The 20,492-nt window shown below is 49.5% G+C and overlaps 1 protein-coding gene across 3 annotated transcripts in view; it reads left to right on the top strand.

The window, feature by feature from the left end:
* The first annotated feature begins 9,264 nt into the window (after positions 1-9,264).
* actr8 (actin related protein 8) overlaps positions 9,265-20,492 on the top strand; it is a 29,585-nt gene continuing 18,357 nt past the window's right edge. The window contains exons 1-5 of one of the 3 annotated variants that reach the window (XM_038812774.1): positions 9,265-9,525; positions 12,293-12,463; positions 13,397-13,507; positions 13,870-13,974; positions 15,235-15,408. In XM_038812774.1, the coding sequence (XP_038668702.1) occupies positions 9,412-9,525; positions 12,293-12,463; positions 13,397-13,507; positions 13,870-13,974; positions 15,235-15,408 (675 nt within the window). In that variant the 5' untranslated portion in view covers positions 9,265-9,411. The remainder of the gene's footprint in view (positions 9,526-12,292; positions 12,464-13,396; positions 13,508-13,869; positions 13,975-15,234; positions 15,409-20,492) is intronic. The other 2 variants (XM_038812771.1, XM_038812772.1) reach the window with 2 other exon arrangements.

Below are 20,492 nucleotides of genomic sequence, written 5' to 3'. Positions count from 1 at the left end.
TTCCTCCAAGAGACGCACCTGAGGGAGCAGGACCAACTGCGGGTAAGAAAGGGCTGGGTGGGACAAACCTACCATTCCTGTTATGGGACAAGGGCCAGGGGGGTGGCGATCCTGATCGGCAAGAGGACAATGTTTAGGGGGCAAAGACGGTTACAGACCCAGGGGGAGCGGTATGTCATGGTCAGCGGGGCCCTGGATGGGGCACCAGTAGTTCTAGTCAACGTGTACGCGTCCAACTGGGACGACATGAGTTTCATCGAAAAGACCATGGCAGAAATCCCGGACATAGCGACGCATCGACTAATCATGGGGGGGGGGGGGGGGGGGGGGGGGACTTCAACTGTGTACAGGATCCAAAGACGGACAGAGCAAACCCCAAAACGGGGAAAACCTCAAGCATGGCAAGGGAACTCAGTCACTTTATGGAGCAGATGGGAGCAGTGGACCCCTGGAGGTTCGCCCACCCGGGGGAGAAAGAATTCTTCTTCTCCCCAGTACACAAGGTGTTCACCAAAATTGACGTCTCTGTGGTGGGGAAAACGGTGCTTCCAGGGATAGACAAAGTGGAATACTCCCCAATTGTGATGTCAGACCACGCTCCACACTACATGGACGTGCGGCTAGAGACGGGAAGGGCCCAGCGCCCAACATGGAGGTTGGACGGTGCCTTACTAGCTGACAAGGCCTTCAGCGAAAGGATAGCGCGGGCCATAGCAGAGTACACGGAGAACAACCAAAACGGGGAGGTCTCACCCTCCACGTTCTGGGAAGCGCTTAAGGCCGTACTAAGAGGGGAAATCATTGCCTTCAAAGCGCAAAGAGATAGGGAGAAAAGGGTGGCTAGGCAGCAGCTGGTCGGCTCCATACTGGAGGTAGACCGTAAATACTCCGAGGCCCCGACCGTAGAGCTGGCAGAGAGGAAAGAACTATAAAGGAACTTTGACCTGCTCTCCACCAGGAAAGCAGTACACCAACTCTGCCAGGCGCGCGGGACCCTGTACGAACAAGGAGACAAAGCCAGCCGCCTGTTGGCACACCAGCTGAGGAAGCAGGCAGCCACCAGAGAAATTGCGCAAATCAGGGGTGCCGGAGGCACGTTGGAAACAGAACCAGAGAGGATTAACAAAACCTTCAAGGCCTTCTACCAAGAGCTGTACACCTCAGAGCCCCCAACGGGGATGTCCGGGATGAACCGGTTCCTTGATGGACTGGACATACCAGTCATGGGAGAGGGCAGGAAACGGGACCTGGAAGCACCACTAGCACTGGGAGAGATCATGGACAGCATTAGCTCCATGCAGGCGGGGAAGGCGCCGGGACCGGACGGATTACCGGCGGACTTCTACAAAAAATTTGCGACAGCGCTGGCCCCGCACCTGCGGGAGATGTTCACAGACTCACTAGCTAGGGGCACACTGCCACCCACGTTAGCACAGGCCTCAATCTCGCTGATACCTAAGAAAGGCAAAGACCCAACGGAATGTGGGTCATACAGACCCATCTCTCTGCTGAACGCAGACGCCAAAATACTGGCCAAATTCCTAGCCAAAAGGCTAGAAGACTGTATCCGAAGTGGTCGCAGAGGACCAGACGGGCTTCGTCAAAGGTAGACAGCTTACCTCGAACATCAGGCGCCTGCTGAACGTGATAATGACCCCCTCCGGGGAGAGAACACAAGAGGTGATCATCTCCCTGGACGCAGAAAAGGCCTTCAACAGAGTCGAATGGAAATACCTCATAGAGGTACTGGAGCGGTTCGGGCTTGGAACAGGGTTCACCGCTTGAGTAAAGCTCCTATACAACGCTCCCATGGCGAGCGTACGGACCAACAATACCAACTCCCAATACTTCCAGCTGCACAGGGGCACCAGACAAGGATGCCCACTGTCCCCGCTGCTGTTCGCACTAGCAATCGAACCACTAGCAATCGCGCTCAGGGCAGCAAAAAATTGGAGGGGGATCCAAAGGGGAGGCAGAGAGGACAGAGTCTCACTCTATGCAGATGACCTGCTCCTCTACATCTCGGACCCACAGAGCAGCATGGATGGAATCATTGCGCTCCTGAAAGAGTTTGGAGCCTTCTCGGGCTACAAACTCAACATGAGCAAAAGCGAGATCGTCCCAGTACACCCGCAAGGCGGGGGGGGGGGGGGGGGGGGGAGAGGCAGCACTAAAGGGGCTGCCGTTCAAACAAGCCCGACACAAATTCCGCTACCTGGGGATCCAAATAGCCCATAACTGGAAAGGGATCCACAAATGGAACCTCACCAGTCTGACGGAGGAAGTTAAAAAGGACCTGCAAAGATGGAACACACTCCCACTCTCCCTCGCGGGGAGAGTCCAGACAATCAAAATGAACGTACTGCCCAGGTTCCTCTTCCTGTTTACATCTATTCCGATCTACATCCCCAAGGCCTTTTTCAAAGCGCTGGACAAACTAATCATGGCGTTCGTATGGGGGGGGGGGGGGGGGGGGGTAAAACTGCTAGGATCCCAAAGAAGGTCCTACAAAAAACAAAATCCAGGGGGGGGGCTAGCCTCCCAAACCTACAATTCTAACACTGGGCGGCAACAGCTGAGCGAGTAAGGGGATGGATCCAGGAGCCAGAGGCCGAGTGGGTGCGTGCGGAGGAGGCCTCCTGCATGGGGACCTCCCTCCGGGCCCTCGCCACGGCAGCACTTCCATCCCCACCCAAAAAACACTCCAGCAGCCCAGTGGTGACAGCCACCCTCCAATCCTGGAACCAACTGCGGCAGCAATTTGGCCTGACCAAAATTTCGGACAAAGCTCCCATCTGCAACAACCATAGGTTCACACCAGCACTGACTGACGCCACCTTCAAAAGGTGGAGGCAGGACGGAGGGACACTGACAGTCATGGACCTATACACGGACGGCAGGATCGCAACACTGGACGAACTGACAGAAATTTTGGCTAGCCAGGGGGAACGAGCTACGGTATCTGCAGCTCAAAAACTTCTAACGAAAGGAGACAAGGACGTACCCACAACCGCCACGACAGACACTACTGGAAGACCTACTGGACGCAAGTATCCTAGAGAAAGGGAACTGTAGCGACATGTATGACCGACTGGTAGAAAGGGACGACACCGTACTGGACGCAACAAGAAAGAAATAGGAGAATGACCTGGGGATTGAGATAGGGTGGGGACTCTGGAGCGAAGCACTGCATAGGGTCAACTCCACCTCCACGTGCGCAAGGCTCAGCCTGACGCAACTAAAAGTGGTACACAGAGCCCACTTAACAAGGAACCGTATGAGTAGGTTCTTCCCCGAGGTAGTGGACAGATGTAAACAGTGCCAAAGAGGCCTGGCCAACCACGCTACATGTTAATTTTTGCGTGTTTTTTTTCTAATAAATTGTAATTTGTTGGATATAAAATATGAAAACTCAATAAAAAACATTTCCAAAAAAATCTTGGGGCCCCGACTCCACGTGCGGGTCCTGGGCGCCGCCATCTTAGGGCCCCGACTCCGCGTGCAGCCGACGGGCGCCGCCATTTTGGACCAACACAGAAGACCCCACCAGTGACTACTCTGCAAATGAAGACGGCCCAGACCTATTGCCACGACTCGCTGCAGTGACTCGACCAGTCGCGACCTTGCACGCTCTCTATGGCAACAACACAAATACTTCTCAATGGACATGAAGCGAGCTGCCTACTAGACTCCGGGAGCACAGAACGTTTTGTCCACCCTGATACGGTAAGACGCTGTGCGCTCCCCGTTCACCCAGTCAAGCATAAGATAGTTCTAGCCTCAGGTCCACACTCCGTTCACATCACCGGGTGCTGCGTAGCGGACCTCACGGTCCAAGGGAGAGTTTTTAAAAACTACAAACTCCTCGTCCTCCCCCGCCTCTGCGCACCGGCACTCTTAGGACTGGATTTCCAGTTCAACCTGCAGAGCTTGACTTTCAAATTTGGCGGCCCTATTCCCCCCCTTACTGTCTGCAGCCTCGCGTCCCTCAAAGTGGGCCCCCCTTCCTTATTTGCGAACTTCACCCCGGATTGCAAACCAGTCGCCACTAGGAGCGGACGATACAGTGCCCAGGACCGGACCTTCATCAGGTCCGAGGTCCAGAGGCTATTGAAGGAAGGAGTCATCGAGGCCAGCAACAGTCCCTGGCGAGCCCAAGTGCTGGTAGTTCGGACTGGGGAGAAAATCCGAATGGCCATTGACTACAGTCAGACCATCAACAGGTTTACGCAGCTGGACGCATATCCTCTCCCCCGTATCTCCGACCTGGTTAACATGCTCGCGAAGTACAAAGTCTTCTCCACGGTGGATCTTAAGTCCGCCTATCACCAGCTTCCCATCCGCGCGAGTGACCGCAAGTACACCACGTTCGAGGCAGATGGGCGCCTCTATCATTTTCTTAGGGTTCCATTCGATGTCATAAATGGAGTCTCGGTCTTCCAACGGGAGATGGACCGAATGGTTGACCAATACGACTTACGGGCGACATTTCCGTATCTTGATAACGTCACCATCTGCGGCCACGACCAGCATGATCACAACACCAACCTCCAAAAATTCCTCCGTACCGCAAAACTCCTTAATTTCACTTACAATAAGGATAAGTGCGTGTTTAGCACCGACCGTCTAGCCATCCTTGGCTACGTAGTGTGTAACGGAGTGATAGGCCCTGATCCCGAACGCATGCGCCCCCTGATGGAACTCCCTCTCCCCAACTCCCTCAAATCTCTCAAACGCTGTCTGGGCTTCTTTTCCTATTACGCCCAGTGGGTCCCGAATTACGCTGACAGAGCCCGCCCCCTCATCCAATCGAATACTTTTCCACTGTCGTGGAGGCCCGCCAGGCCTTTAGCCGCATCAAAGCGGATATCGCAAAGGCCACGATGCGTGCTATCGATGAGTCCCTCCCATTCCAGGTCGAGAGCGACGCGTCTGATGTAGCTCTGGCGGCCACCCTGAACCAAGCGGGCAGACCCGTGGCCTTCTACTCCCGGACCCTCCACGCTTCCGAACTCCGCCATTCCTCGGTGGAAAAGGAGGCACGGGCCATAGTAGAAGCTGTGCGACATTGGAGGCACTATCTGGCTGGCAGGAGGTTCACCCTCCTCACAGACCAGCGGTCAGTGGCCTTTATGTTTGATAATGCACAGAGGGGCACGATCAAGAACAACAAGATCTTGCTGTGGCGGATCGAGTTGTCCACGTACAACTACGATATCTTGCATCGTCCTGGAAAGCTCAACAAGCCTCCTGATGCCCTGTCCCGCGTTACCTGCGCCAGCGCGCAGATTGACCGTCTCCGCGCCCTCCATGCGCACCTCTGCCATCCAGGGGTAACCCGCTTCTACCACTTTATCAAGACCCGCAACCTGCCCTACTCCATCGAGGAGGTCAGGACTGTGACTAGGGATTGCCACATTTGCGCAGAGTGCAAACCGCACTTTTACCGCCCCGAGCAAGCGCATTTAGTAAAGGCGTCTCGCCCTTTTTAATGTCTTAGTATGGACTTCAAGGGTCCCCTCCCCTCCAACAATCGCAACACCGACTTCTTATGCGTGATTGACGAGTACTCCCGCTTCCCTTTCGCCATCCCCTGCCCTGACATGACCACAACAACCGTCATCAAGGCCCTCCTCTCCATTTTCTCCCTGTTCGGTTACCCCGCGTACATCCACAGCGACCGGGGGTCCTCTTTTAAGAGCGATGAACTGATTCAATTCCTGCTCAGCAGGGGCATCGTGTCTAGCAGGATGACTAATTATAACCCTCGGGGTAACGGGCAGGTCAAGCGGGAGAATGGCAGTCTGGAAGACCGTCCTACTGGCCCTACGGTCCAGAGAATCTCCCCATCTCCCACTGGCAAGAAGTCATCCCCAACGCCCTCCATTCAATTCGGTCTCTCCTCTGCACTACCACAAACCAAACACCTCACGAACGTCTTCTTGTTTTCCCTAGGAAGTCGTCCGCAGGATCCCCACTCCCGACCTGGCTGGCCACCCCCGGGCCCATCCTGCTCCGGAAGCATGTGCGGGTGCACAAGTCCGACCCGTTGGTTGAACGAGTCCAATTACTCCACGCTAACCCACAGTATGCATACGTGGAGTATCCCAACAGTCGGCAGGACACGGTCTCCCTTCGAGACCTGGCACCCACCGGCGTGCGGCCTCAACCCCCCACACCAACGCCCTCCTCCCAGTCTCCATTCCCCCCGGCGCCCCCGCAACCCAGCGCACAGGAACCCGCTCCCCCAGCCAGAGTTTCACTGGCACCGACCAGGGGTACAGACACAGGATCACAACCGCCACTCCCGGAGTCAAGGACGGCCACCAGCCCAACGTCACCGGCACCGCTGCAACGGTCCAGCAGAACATCGAGGGCGCCCGACAGACTGATCGTGTCTATCTGATGTTTCCACTGGACTTTTCTCGGACTCCTCGTGTCATTCAGAGTTCCAATGTACATATTTATTCTCTCGTTTTACTTGTATACTGTTCATTGTTTTGCACAATCGTCGCGAGCCAGAGGGCAGCCACCAATTACCTTGGTACACCTCACAAACTCTAGTCATATCACCAGTCCTACAGCTATCCCCAGCCCCCTCCCCCCCCCCACCTTCCTCCCCCCCCCCCCCCCCCCCCTGGTTTCTTTCTCATACAAGTGGTGAATGTGGTGACATGACTAGGAGGTTTACGGTACCTATCTGCCATTGGTGCAGAACACTCACTGCCCATTGGCTCAGGCCGGTCATGTGCCTCTCAGCTGGTTGGTTGAGACTAGTCATGTGACTGCTCACCAATTGGTCGGGAGGCAAGTAGTCCCGCCTACGAGGCGGGATGTAAGAACCCGTAGGACCAGGCAGTCGGCCTTTCTCTGTAAGTCGACGGCCGGGCACACAACTAGTCGATTAAAGCCTAATGTTTGGATCTTCATCTCGACTCGTGTCCCATTGATGGTACATCAGGAGGGAGCAGCACTGCCACAGGATCTACAGACACGCACACAGGGGGAGCAGCTCTGCCACAGGATCTACCGACACACACACAGGGAGCAGCTCTGCCACAGGATCTACAGACACACAGGGGGAGCAGCTCTGCCACAGGATCTACAGACACACACACAGGGGGAGCAGCTCTGCCACAGGATCTACAGACACACAGGGGGAGCAGCTCTGCCACAGGATCTACCGACACACACACAGGGGGAGCAGCTCTGCCACAGGATCTACAGACACACACACGGGAAGCAGCTCTGCCACAGGATCTACAGACACACACACGGGGAGCAACACTGCCACAGGATCTACAGACACACACACAGGGGGAGCAGCTCTGCCACAGGATCTACCGACACACACACGGGGAGCAGCTCTGCCACAGGATCTACAGACACACACACGGGGAGCAACACTGCCACAGGATCTACAGACACACACACAGGGGGAGCAGCTCTGCCACAGGATCTACAGACACACACACGGGGAGCAGCTCTGCCACAGGATCTACAGACACACACACAGGGAGCAGCTCTGCCACAGGATCTACAGACACACAGGGGGAGCAGCACTGCCACAGGATCTACAGACACACAGGGGGAGCAGCTCTGCTACAGGATCTACAGACACACACAGGGGGGAGCAGCACTGCTACAGGATCGACAGACACACACAGGGGGAGCAGCTCTGCTACAGGATCTACAGACACACACATGGGAAGCAGCTCTGCCACAGGATCTACAGACACACACAGGGGGAGCAGCTCTGCCACAGGATCTACAGACACACACATGGGAAGCAGCTCTGCCACAGGATCTACAGACACACACAGGGGGAGCAGCTCTGCCACAGGATCTACAGACACACACAGGGGGGAGCAGCACTGCTACAGGATCGACAGACACACACAGGGGGAGCAGCTCTGCTACAGGATCTACAGACACACACAGGGGGGAGCAGCACTGCTACAGGATCTACAGACACACACATGGGAAGCAGCTCTGCCACAGGATCTACAGACACATACACGGGAAGCAGCTCTGCCACAGCATCTACAGACACACAGGGGGAGCAGCTCTGCCACAGGATCTACAGACACACAGGGAGCAGCACTGCCACAGGATCTACAGACACACAGGGAGCAGCACTGCCACAGGATCTACAGACACATGGGAAGCAGCTCTGCCACAGGATCTACAGACACACACAGGGGAAGCAGCACTGCCACAGGATCTACATACACACACACAGGGAGCAGCACTGCCACAGGATCTACAGACACACACAGGGAGAGCAGCTCTGCCACTGGATCTACAGACACACACAGGGGGAGCAGCACTGCTACAGGATCGACAGACACACACAGGGGGAGCAGCTCTGCCACAGGATCGACAGACACACACACAGGGGGCGCAGCTCTGCCACAGGATCTACAGACACACACACACAGGGAGCAACTCTGCCACAGGATCTACAGACACACAGGGGGAGCAGCTCTGCCACAGGATCTACAGACTCACACACAGGGGGAGCAGCTCTGCCACAGGATCTACAGACACACACAGGGGGAGCAGCTCTGCCACAGGATCTACAGACTCACAGACAGGGGGAGCAGCTCTGCCACAGGATCTACAGACACACACAGGGGGAGCAGCTCTGCCACAGGATCTACAGTAAGAAGTCTTACAACACCAGGTTAAAGTCCAACAGGTTTGTTTCAAACACGAGCTTTCGGAGCACGGCTCCTTCTTCACCTGAAGAAGGAGCCGTGCTCCGAAAGCTCGTGTTTGAAACAAACCTGTTGGACTTTAACCTGGTGTTGTAAGACTTCTTACTGTGCTCACCCCAGTCCAACGCCGGCATCTCCACATCACAGGATCTACAGACACACACAGGGGGAGCAGCTCTGCCACAGGATCTACAGACACACACACGGGAAGCAACACTGCCACAGGATCTACAGACACACACACAGGGGGAGCAGCTCTGCCACAGGATCTACAGACACACAGGGGGAGCAGCTCTGCCACAGGATCTACAGACACACACACACACAGGGAGCAGCTCTGCCACAGGATCTACAGACACACAGGGGGGAGCAGCTCTGCCACAGGATCTACAGACACACAGGGGGGAGCAGCTCTGCCACAGGATCTACAGACACACACAGGGGGAGCAGCTCTGCCACAGGATCTACAGACTCACACAGGGGAAGCAGCTCTGCCACAGCATCTACAGACTCACACAGGGGGAGCAGCACTGCCACAGCATCTACAGACTCACACAGGGGAAGCAGCTCTGCCACAGCATCTACAGACTCACACAGGGGGAGCAGCTCTGCCACAGGATCTACAGACACACACAGGGGGAGCAGCTCTGCTTTAGGGTATTGACCGGCTTTCCATCCACCGGGCGGTAAAATGACTCAAGTGGATCAGGAGAATGGGAAAGAAAAAGAGAAAGAAAAGGAGAAGGAGCAGCGCGGGGCGAAGCGCCCGATCGTCCCCGCCGCCATCCCAGAGTCTGTGCTGGAGGTGAGATGGTCGGAGCGAAGGCCGAGAGCCGGCAGCAGCCGTTTTTGCATCCTGTTTGCGGCCCGGCTCTGAGCCCGGAGCGGGGAGGCTGCGGCCCGGCTCTGAGCCCGGAGCACGGAGGCTGCGGCCCGGCTCTGAGATGCGGCCCGGGGCGGGAGGCATCTGAGCCCGGGGGCGGGGAGGCTGCGGCCCGGCTCTGAGCCCGGGGGCGGGGAGGCTGCGGCCCGGCTCTGAGCCCGGGGGCGGGGAGGCTGCGGCCCGGCTCTGAGCCCGGGGGCGGGGAGGCTGCGGTCCGGCTCTGAGATGCGGCCCGGTTCTGAGCCCGGAGCGGGGAGGCTGCGGCCCGGGGCGGGAGGCTGCGGTCCGGCTCTGAGCCCGGGGCGGGGAGGCTGCGGCCCGTTCTGAGCCCGGGGGCGGGGAGGCTGCGGCCCGGCTCTGAGCCCGGAGCGGTGAGGCTGTGGCCCGGCTCTGAGCCCGGAGCGATGAGGCTGTGGCCCGGCTTTGAGACCCGGGCGGGGAGGCTGCGGCCCGTTCGCTCGGCCTGTCTGTGGCCTGCAGCCCCCCCCCCCCCCCCCGTTTTGTAGACTGGGCACGATTGGCTTCTTGGTGCAGTCATGTAAATAAAATAAAATAACTGCTACAATTAGAATCAAAATAATGAAGAACATTCAGGGGTAGCACAGTGGTTAGCACTGTTGTTTCATTACTCCAGGGTCCCAGGTTTGATTCCCGGCCTTGGGTCACTGTATATGCGGGGTGCGATTCTCCGACCCCCACGCCGGGTGGGAGAATCGCGGGAGTGCCGGGCGATTCCCGCCACGCCGCCCTGGCACCCGCACGCGATTCTCCCACCCCACCCAAAATGCGTGCCGAGGTTTCCGTCAGGCCGCTCAGAGAATCGCCGTTTCTAATGGTCAAGCGCCGATTCTCCGGCCCAAATGGGCTGAGCGGCCTGCCCAGTCCGACCGGTTCACGCCGGCGCCTACCACACCTGGTTGCTGCCGGCGGGAACAGCGCGCGAACGCTGCGTGTGGGGCCTGTGGGGGGGGGGGGGGGAGGATCAAGCACCAGGGGAGTGCTCAGGAGGGGTCTGGCCCGCGATCGGTGCCTACCGATCGGCGGGCGGTGTCTCTAAAGGACGCACTCTTTTCCTCCGCCGGCCCGCAAGATCAATATTCCATGTCTTGCGGGGCGCCCGCGGGGAGGACGGCAACCGCGCAGTGACGTCATTTAAGCACCGCCTGCCGTGTCATTTTTGCGGCGCCGCTTTGACGCGGCGCCAAGGCCCAGTGCGCGAAATTGACGCGGCGCCGCTCCTAACCCCCTGGGGGTGGGAGAATAGGGGTCAAGGAGCGGCCTCCGATGCCGGAGTGAAACACTCCAGTTTTCACTCCGGCGTCGGCACTTAGTCTCCCGTTGGGAGAATTTCGCCCGTGGAGTCTGCATGCTCTCCCCATGTGTGCGTGGGTTTCCTCCGGGTGCTCCGGTTTCCTCCCACAGTCCAAAAATGTGCAGATTAGGTGGATTGGCCATGATGAATTGCCCTTCGTGTCCAAAAATATTGGGTGGGGTTACAGAGATAGGGTGGAGGTGTGGGCTTGGGTAGGGCAGTCTTTCCAAGGGCCAGTACAGACTCGATGGGCTGAATGGCCTCCTCTACTGTAAATTCTATGAAACCGAATAAGCTAAAAAAAAATAGACTGAACTCGTAATGGGGTTGACCTATGATTGTTGAGAAATGAAATTAACACACAAGAGTGTTTTAATTTATTTTTAAGTTTCTTTTCTTTCTTAAAATGTTTCATTCAGTCTTTTGCATGAACAAACAAAACAAATGAAAACAGAAGTAAAATTATACAACATAATAAATAACCAGCATCCACTACGAATCACGAGGGCTCGTGATTCCAAATAAACCTGTTGGACTTTAACCTGGTGTTGTAAGACTTCTTACTGTGTCTATCCCAGTCCAACACCGGCATCTCCACATCAGGTAGTAGTAGATTAATGGCACCTATTTGATCACACTCCTGACTTGAGCCATTTACATGGTAGAAGAATTTTGAGATCAGGTGAACGATCATCATAGAGTACCCAAATTCTGCCTTATTCTTGTCACCCTGTCATTGACACAGTAGATCCAGCTAAGCTGTTAGTCAGTGATGGCCCCTTACCATCTCCAAGATATTGATAAGGGATTTGTCTGTGATTGTGCCGTTTTGAGCTTCTTCGTGATGGTTGTTGCTTGCCATTTGTATGTACAGCCTTCATGTTCCTTTTTATATGCTTCATCATCAGAGTAGCTGAATACTGGAATTGTGAACAAACAGTTCTCCTACTGAGCTAATGTTGAAGGAAACTTAGAACAGCATAGGTATTGGAGAGGATTTATAGGCAAGTGACAAATAGTTTCATAATGCACATGGGATGAGTTATGACTAAGGATGACACTTACCTACCACTTTCAACATAATACAAGTTATTCAAATTGCTTTAAACTTGAGCTGTAAGGTCTAAAAGGAAGACAGAAAAGGTAGGTTATACTTAATTAATCACTTTCAGTTTGCCTTATTTAAGCCAGGAAAATAGGATCAGAGAGGTTTTAAGTTAAATTAGTGAAAGGTGATGAATAAATGTTTGGAATAATTTACCAGTAAGGGTAGGATACTAAAAGCTTGAATTTTAAATACTTTTCTCATCCTGACTTTTCTTGTGTATGTTCTAATGATGGGTTATAAACTGAATCTTTTACGATTTAATTTTGAAGCCAATCCAGAGTAACTTCATTGTGGTTATTCATCCTGGTTCATCTACTCTAAGGATTGGTCGAGCTGCAGATACACTTCCTGTTAGTGTACCTCATATCATCGCCCGACGACATAAACAGCAGGGACAGATTCGATATGAAGATCCATGGTTACAAAGGGATGGTCTCAATGTAAGCTTGATTTTGTTTTTTTGTTGTGTCCTTTTTTAGTGCCTGAGTTGAGCCTTTTAGCCTGTCAACATTTGTGTTGTAGATTTTCCAGGCAGCTGCAACCATCCACACTCCATGCCAATATCAAAGAAAGCTGTCCACAATGATCTAGTGAGCTCTATGACGTGGATTTCCTCTTTCCCAGCTTCAGGTGCCAAGTCAAGGGATCATCAAGTAGGGTAGATAGCCAATCATATTGAAATACTCATGCAGGCAGAAAGCTAGGAAGTAAAGTGCACTGATTTTCCTTCACTTTTAATTCAATTTTACAGTGAGTGAAATAGATGACTGAGGCATGCACAGTGTTAGGTTAGAGACTGAAATAACAATTTTCAAATAGTTATTTTTTAAATGTGAAGTTTTAATCATAATTAACGTTCCACAAATATACAATTAGTTTTCAATGGTCAGAGAGGTTTTAGAGAAATAATTATGAACTTAATGTGTCATTTAAAAGCCCAGTCACACCTCATTCAACAAGGTATATTTTTTTCAAGGGTGTTTAAAGTGAGATTGATGGTGAAAGAGGGCAATTCCTGTCAGTTTAATGATTTATACTTGATTGCAATCTGGGGGGACATTAACCCGTGCACCCTGTGGAGAAGCGCTTCTTGATTTTCAACCTGTCGATTTTGTGTTTAACTTGACATGTGCGGACTCTGCAGGTTACTGTTTGTTTCAGAGGAACACTGACAGGTTTGCTGCATTACGCTGCAAGATCTGGACCCATGTTTAGGATTAAATACAATCAGACAATGTTTTTGTCCAAGAAGGCAAATTTCATCTTTGTTTTCATTGAAGTAATGTGTTTTTCATCTAATGATCAACTTAAATTGCTAATGTGAAGATAATTTAAAATTGGAAATCAACAAATCCATGATTTTTTTTTTAAAGAAACCAGAAAGTAATGAGCAAAGACAGAATGGCCTTAAAATGGTGGATCAAGCCATTTGGTCCAAAAAGATGTCTAATGGTGCAAGGCGGATACCAGCTCCTCCAGATCAGGTACAGTAATACAGTTTTCTGGAGTAAGATTTTATCACGGCATCAATTTTACACATAGAGAATGGTGGGGGAATCTTTTTCTCTTTAAAACAAACATGGATTGTACTTTCATTCTTCATTGCAATATTACTTTGGTCCAATTATGTATGATTGACAATCTGAAGATCAAATATTATTGTTATACTCTTATAGTTTGACATTTTCCACAGAGTTTGCCTTTAATATATGGGAAGATACTTTTCGAAACCCAATATAGTTTTAAAAAATACAGGTGGCAGAGCAAATGTTTCCTTAATACATAATGAATTTGAGAGCTTTGTGACTAGTGAATGACACATGATGACATTTTACATACTTTTCAGGTGAGGGCATACAACAAACAGATGCGATCTGCTGTCTTGGACACCAATTCTGGGGTCAGATGGACAAACACCTCACATCAACCCGAGTTTCTTGTAGGAGAAGAGGTATTTTTTTAACTTGATAAGTAAACTTTGTGTTGATGTGCATGCATATTCTTTACAAGAAAAATTCTATCATTGATACGAAATACCGTAGATGCCAAGAAATTCCCTAACACTCTATCGATCCTACAAAGTCAGAAGGGGAAGTGAACCTCAGCGTTGCTGTTTCTTCAAATCTAGCCTTTTGTTTATATTGGGAACAAGCTAGCTGGGCCCCAATCTGTCAAATAAAAACACTTGGATATTACATCAACAGTGAAACTTCATACAATTCAAACCATGGTTATTAAGCTGTGTGAGTAGAAAACAACAGTCATTGCACTTCAAAAAGTTATTATTCACTGTAAAATGTAATGTGACATTCTAAAGGCATGAAAGCCCAATATAAATTGTGGCTTGTACAAGTTTCAGCCTTGCCTCTGAGTCAGTAAGGTGTCCCATTCAAAAATCTGAGCACGCGGCTTAAGTTCACTCTTAAGTGGATTGAGAGCGCATGTTGTATTGGGTAAGGCAGGAAGGTAAGGTTCCATCTGCCCTCACAGAAAGATGTAAAAGATCTGATGACACTGCTTGAAGAGGAGCAGGACAGTTCTCCCTGATGACCTAGCCAATATTCCACCATTATCTGAGAGCACTGTTGCAGATTACCTGATCATTATATCATTGCTATTTGTGGAACCTTGTGTGCATTGAAAAGTGCTTTGGGCATCTTTACGTCATGAACGACACTTTAGAAATGCATGTTCTTTTGCATCTAAATTTAATTGAGTCAACAAGAAAATTCTGGATAAAAACAGAAAATTTTAACACTTTCATTTCGGTTAAACACCCAATCTTATGAAACTATTTTGTACTTGCTCTAGAATACTTTGTATAACTTGGCCAATGAAAAATGGTGCCATTTTTTTGCACTGCTAATTAAGTTAATCATTAGGCAAACTGATATTGTATTTTTAAAGGTGAAAGGACTACAGCCTATCCCAACCACTGCAGCACCTGATTCTCTAGCTTTCTAGCCCATGATGGTGTTAATCTCTCTTTGGTTCTTGTTCGTTCTATTATTTTTGCGCAGAATTTATGACACAGAAACAGGCCATTTGGACCAACCTAGCATTTGCCGCTGCTGCTAGAATTTGATCTGTCGACTTTTTGAGTTAGTTTAATAATGGATAGAGCAGCAACTGTGTCATAATAGAAGTTGAAATTGTACAATCCAAAGTTAAGCAGAATGAACGGTGTACTCATCTCATTCTCTTCCAACAGGCATTGTATGTAAATCCATCAGACTGTTACAATGTACATTGGCCAATTCGCAGAGGCCTGTTTAATCTTCATGCAGGACCCGGAGGCTCTCTCACTGCAGTGCTTGCTGATCTGGAAACTATATGGACGTTTGCTATTCAGAAGTTCCTAGAGATTCCCTGTAAAGATTTAAAGGTTAATAACAAATTTCCTGATGAACACAGTAAAACTCTTAAATGCTTTAGGCATTATTCTATTATGAAATATTTCACTTATTGATTGTTTTGCTATCACACATAGTACAAACAATTTGTTATAAAACTGCATTTAAACTTTAAATTAAGAATTCAAATGAATTGTAAGCTATTCACGTTTGTTTCACAATTCTCTAATTAAGTTATACAACTAATTCCTGATGAGCCATTCCCAAAAATTGTCAATATCGTGAGAAGTTCAATGAAACAATAGTTCTGATTCTTTAGGGTAAAATTTATACTTTTTACTGTGACCTGTGCTTTTGCTAATAGTGTACCTTTTCCACTTTTAATAATAATATTAATAATCTTTATCATTGTCACAAATAGGCTTACATTAACACTGCAATTAAATTACTGCGAAAAGCCCCTAGTCACTATACTCCGGTGCCTGTTCGGGCACACTGAGGGAGAATTCAGAATGTCCAATTCACCTAACAAGCCTGCCTTTCGGGACTTGTAGGAGGAAACCGGAGCACCTGGAGGAAACCCACGCAAACACAAGGAGAATGTGCAGACTCCGCACAGACAGTGACCCAAGCCAGGAATCGAACCTGGGACCCTGGCGCTGTGAAGCAACAGTGCTAACCACTGCTACCGTGGTTGCCCCAATAGACTCAGCAAATTCAGGGAAATAATGCATGGTGAGGGTGGGACAGATACTAACTAATACAATTTCCAGGAATATAATTAACGCTGCAATAGAGAAATAGAATTTGGATTAAAAATAAACACTTGGGAGGGCAGTGTGGGGGTGAAATTAGCCTATGCAACAGCACAAAGCAAGCTCACAGCAAATCAACAACTGATTTTGCCCCACACCTGTGTTTATACTCACTGACTTGCAAAACGTTACCAAGATCTTTAATTTCAAACCAAGTAAAAGCAACAGCGAGATGAGGAATTGAGTCTCCAAAAAGAATTAAAACTATCATATTACAGAAGCATTTAGGCCTGGTGAAAAATCGCCTTATCACTTCGCAACAAGTTCATTGTGACCACCCAGCAAAGATCAGTTTCAATTGTTCGAACTGTAATTCCTCGTCTTTCTCTGCCCTCTTTTTAAAAAAAAACTCAACCCGTTAATCTAACCTCGTTTATCTTTCCTTTAATTGTTTCTTCCTGTTTCCATCATCCATTCAGTAGTTGTCTAATGTAAGCCAGGAAATGTTTGTATTGTCTGTCCACAAAAAACAGTACACGTCTTACCTGGCCAATTACTGCCCCATCAGTCTACTCTCAGTCATCGGCAGAGTGATAGAAGACAGTGCAATCAAGCGGCACTTCCTCAGCAATAACCTGCTAACTGACAGTCAGTTTGTGTTCTGCCAGAACCACGCAACTCCTGATCTTATTAAAGCCTTTGTCCAAACATAGGGCAAAAGAGCTGAACTCCAGAGGTGAGGCGAGCCTGACTGCCCTTGACATCAAGGTAACATTTGACCAAGAATGGCATATAGGTGCCCAGGTCAAACTGAAGTCTATGGGAATTGGGAGGGAGGTGGATGTTCGCTGATAATTGCACATTATGTTCAGTATTGTACCATTCGCGACTCTTTGTACCAAAGCAGTCTGTATCCAAATGAAGCAAAACCTGGACAGCATTCAGGCTGGTGCTGATAAGTGGTAAGTAACATCTATTCCACCCCCAAGTGCCAGGCAAGACCATCTTCAACAAGAGAGAATCTGAACTATCTCCCCTTGACAATCAATGGCATTCCCATTGCTGAGTCCCCTCCATTAACATCCTGGGGGTTACCACTGACCAGAAAATAAAGTGAACTTGCCATATAAATACTGTGGCTGCAAAAACAGGTCATTGGCTAAGAAGTCTGAGGAGAGTAACTCGCCTGAATCCACAGAGCCTGTCCACCATCCACAAGGCCCAAGACAGGAGTGTGATGAAATATTCTCCACTTTCCTGGATGAGTACAGCTTTAATAACACTCAAAAGGCTTGACACTATCTGACACAAAGCAGTCTTCTTAATTGGCACTCCACCCACCATCTTAAACATTCACTCCCTGCGCCATTGAAGGACATTGACACAGCAACCTACAAGATGCACTGTAGCAACTTCTTCAACTACATCTTCCAAAAACTGCAACCTCTACCATTTAGAAGGTCAAGGGCAGCAGACACATGGGAACATCGCCATCTATCTGCAAGTTCCGCTCCAAGCCACTCACCATTCTGACTTGGAAATATATCACCATTCCTTCACTGTTGCTGGGTTAAAATCCTGGAACTCCCTCCCTAACAGCACTGTGTGTGTACCTACACCACATGAACTGCAGATTTTCAAGAAGACAGCTCAACACCACCATTTGAAGGGCAATTAGGGATGGGCAACAAATGCTGTTTGGTTTATCAGGATGACTGTGTTCAGTCTGACCATCATGAATGCTGCTCTGTTTTATTTCATAATGGAAAGTCTGCAGAGATTTCTCTCTGACCCAGAAACAGTCCAGTAAAAATAAAAATATCCATGAACATTTACATCTCCACTATTCAAACCTATCAAGTTGCTATTATCGGATGGATTTCTAGTCAGAGAAGGTATTGTGTTGCGCAGAATACAGTGAAACCATGTTGAGTCAAACTTAGATGACACAAAATTCTCGTTATATTGAAATCGTCAACCGTTCCTGGCGACAGAACATCAATTTCCATAGAACGATGCCTAACGGTGATAAGCCAAAATTACACGCTGGAAATTTGTCTAAGCTTCTCATATGATGCTGCAAAACAATCAGAGAGCAGAGTTAGACCACAAAAGAGGACAAAATCATGGAGGGCAAGGCAAGGCAAGCCCATCATTTGGCAGATAGCGGACACCTCAGAGGAGTGGGCAATTCTGTCATCAGGTTTATCCACTGTTATAAAGCACAAAACAAACATAATTGAACAGTCCGACAAACAGAATTCTCCCCAGCACAAAGAGGATGAGAACAGCTGCTTATCCCAAAGTTGAAGATCCTCTGCTGATGTGATTCACGGCAGCAGAAGCAGAGAACATGCCCATCTCCAGTCCAATCCTGGAGAAAAGGGGTGTTACCCTGGAAAAGAAGTTGGGATACGTGGAATTCATCTGCAGTGACAGTTGGTTGGACCGATTCAAGACGGGGCACAGCATCGAATTCCGCGCAGTAAACAGAGTGCAGCGGTTATGACAGCAGTGATGGATGATTAGGTCCATAATGGTCTTACCCATGTCTTGAACGTGTAACAACATTCTTTGATGTTGCATGGTGAAACGTGTAATGGTGGAAAGCGGAGCATGAAACCAGTCGTTACAATGGTCTGCGGCAATGTGATGGCACCGAACAGCTGCCATTTCTTGTGATATGCAAGTCGAAGAAACTACTTTGCTTTGGGAATGTCAAGACACTAACCATGCAGTCTGAGGCTAATAAAGCTGCTTGATAACCTCCGGCTTTTTCCAGTGCAAAGTCCTGGCATTTAGCAACGCCAAGTCATTGTAAGGTGTGCACAATTGAATAAAGACGTTTTCACCCATTTACTGTGTTTTCATTTGGCATTTGAATCTTGCCTTTGACATAGACCTGGTCTATGTGGAGACACGTTCATGTGGGAATGGGGCATCTTTGGCTTTTACGAAGTTGCCGGGGATTAGACTCATCAGGATTTTACTTGTTACCAGCGGTGTACCACAGTGATCAGTGCTGGGTCCTCTGCTATTTGTGATTTTTATAAATGACTTGAAGGATGGGGCTGAATGGTGGGTCAGTAGATTTGCTGATGACACCAAGATTGGTGGAGTAGTGGATGTTGTAGGCTGCGAACAGACGTTGATAGGATGCAGAGCTGGGCCGAAAAATGGCAGATAGAGTTTAACCCTGATAAGTGCGAGGTGATTCATTTTGGTAGGACAAATTTGAATGCGGATTACAGGGTCAATGGCAGGGTTCTGAGGAACAGGGAGATCTTGGGGTTCATGTCCACAGATCTCTGAAGGTTGCCACTCAAGTGGATAGAGCCGTGAAGAAGGCCTATAGTGTGTTAGCGTTTATTAACAGGGGGCTTGAGTTTAAGAGCCGTGGGGTTATGCTGCAACTGTACAGGACCCTGGTGAGACCACATTTGGAGTATTGTCTGTAGTTCTAGTCACCTCATTATAGGAAGGATGTGGAAGCATTAGAAAGGGTGCAAAGAAGATTTACCAGGATGCTGCCTGGATTGGAGGGTAGGTCTCATGAGGAAAGGTTGAGGGAGTAAGGACTTTTCTCATTGGAGCGAAGGAGGATGAGAGGTGACTTAATAGAGGTTTATAAAATGATGAGGGGGATAGATAGAGTGGACGTTCATAGACTATTTCCTCGGGTGGATGTAGCTGGGAGTATAACTAAGGTTCGGGGTGGGAGATATAGGAGGGGTGTCCGAGGTAGGTTCTTTACTCAGAGAGTGGTTAGGGTGTGGAATGGACTGCCTGCTGTGATAGTGGAGTCGGACACTTTAGGAACTTTCAAGTGGTTATTGGATAGGCACATGGAGCACACCAAAATGACGGGGAGTGGGATAGCTTGATCGGATAAAGCTTGCCACAACATCGAGTGCAAAACGGCCTGACTGTGCTGTACTGTTCTATGTTCAGTTGCTACGTTAAACTAAGTTCTCATCTGCCTGTTTAGGTGAATGTAAATTATTCCATGACATTATTTATGTCCAGGTTAACATTTATTCTTCAATTTATCTAAATTTCACATGTGTGCAAGTAAACTTAATCTTTCTTCAAACTCACTGAAAGTTTAATGGCAGCCACTAATCCAGCATGAATGGAGCTTTCACAAATGCTGCACCTACATCTATAATTGGAAAGCCATCTTGTGAGCGGGAGCAGCAGAGAATAATAATGTTCACTGTTTTGCAATAAAATGAAAGCAAAATACTGCGTATGCTGGAGATCAGCACCTGTGACATAGAAACAAGAGTTAGCATTTTTGAGTCCAACATGTATTTTGCCACGGCTCGGTAGAACTTGACATAGGAGCATTCAAAGCATTT

This window comes from Scyliorhinus canicula, chromosome 11 (genome assembly GCF_902713615.1).
Source record: "Scyliorhinus canicula chromosome 11, sScyCan1.1, whole genome shotgun sequence".
In the NCBI taxonomy this organism is placed as follows: Eukaryota; Metazoa; Chordata; class Chondrichthyes; order Carcharhiniformes; family Scyliorhinidae; genus Scyliorhinus; species Scyliorhinus canicula.
The sequence above is the reverse complement of the archived record's forward strand: the minus strand, read 5'-3'. Positions and strand labels throughout refer to the sequence as shown.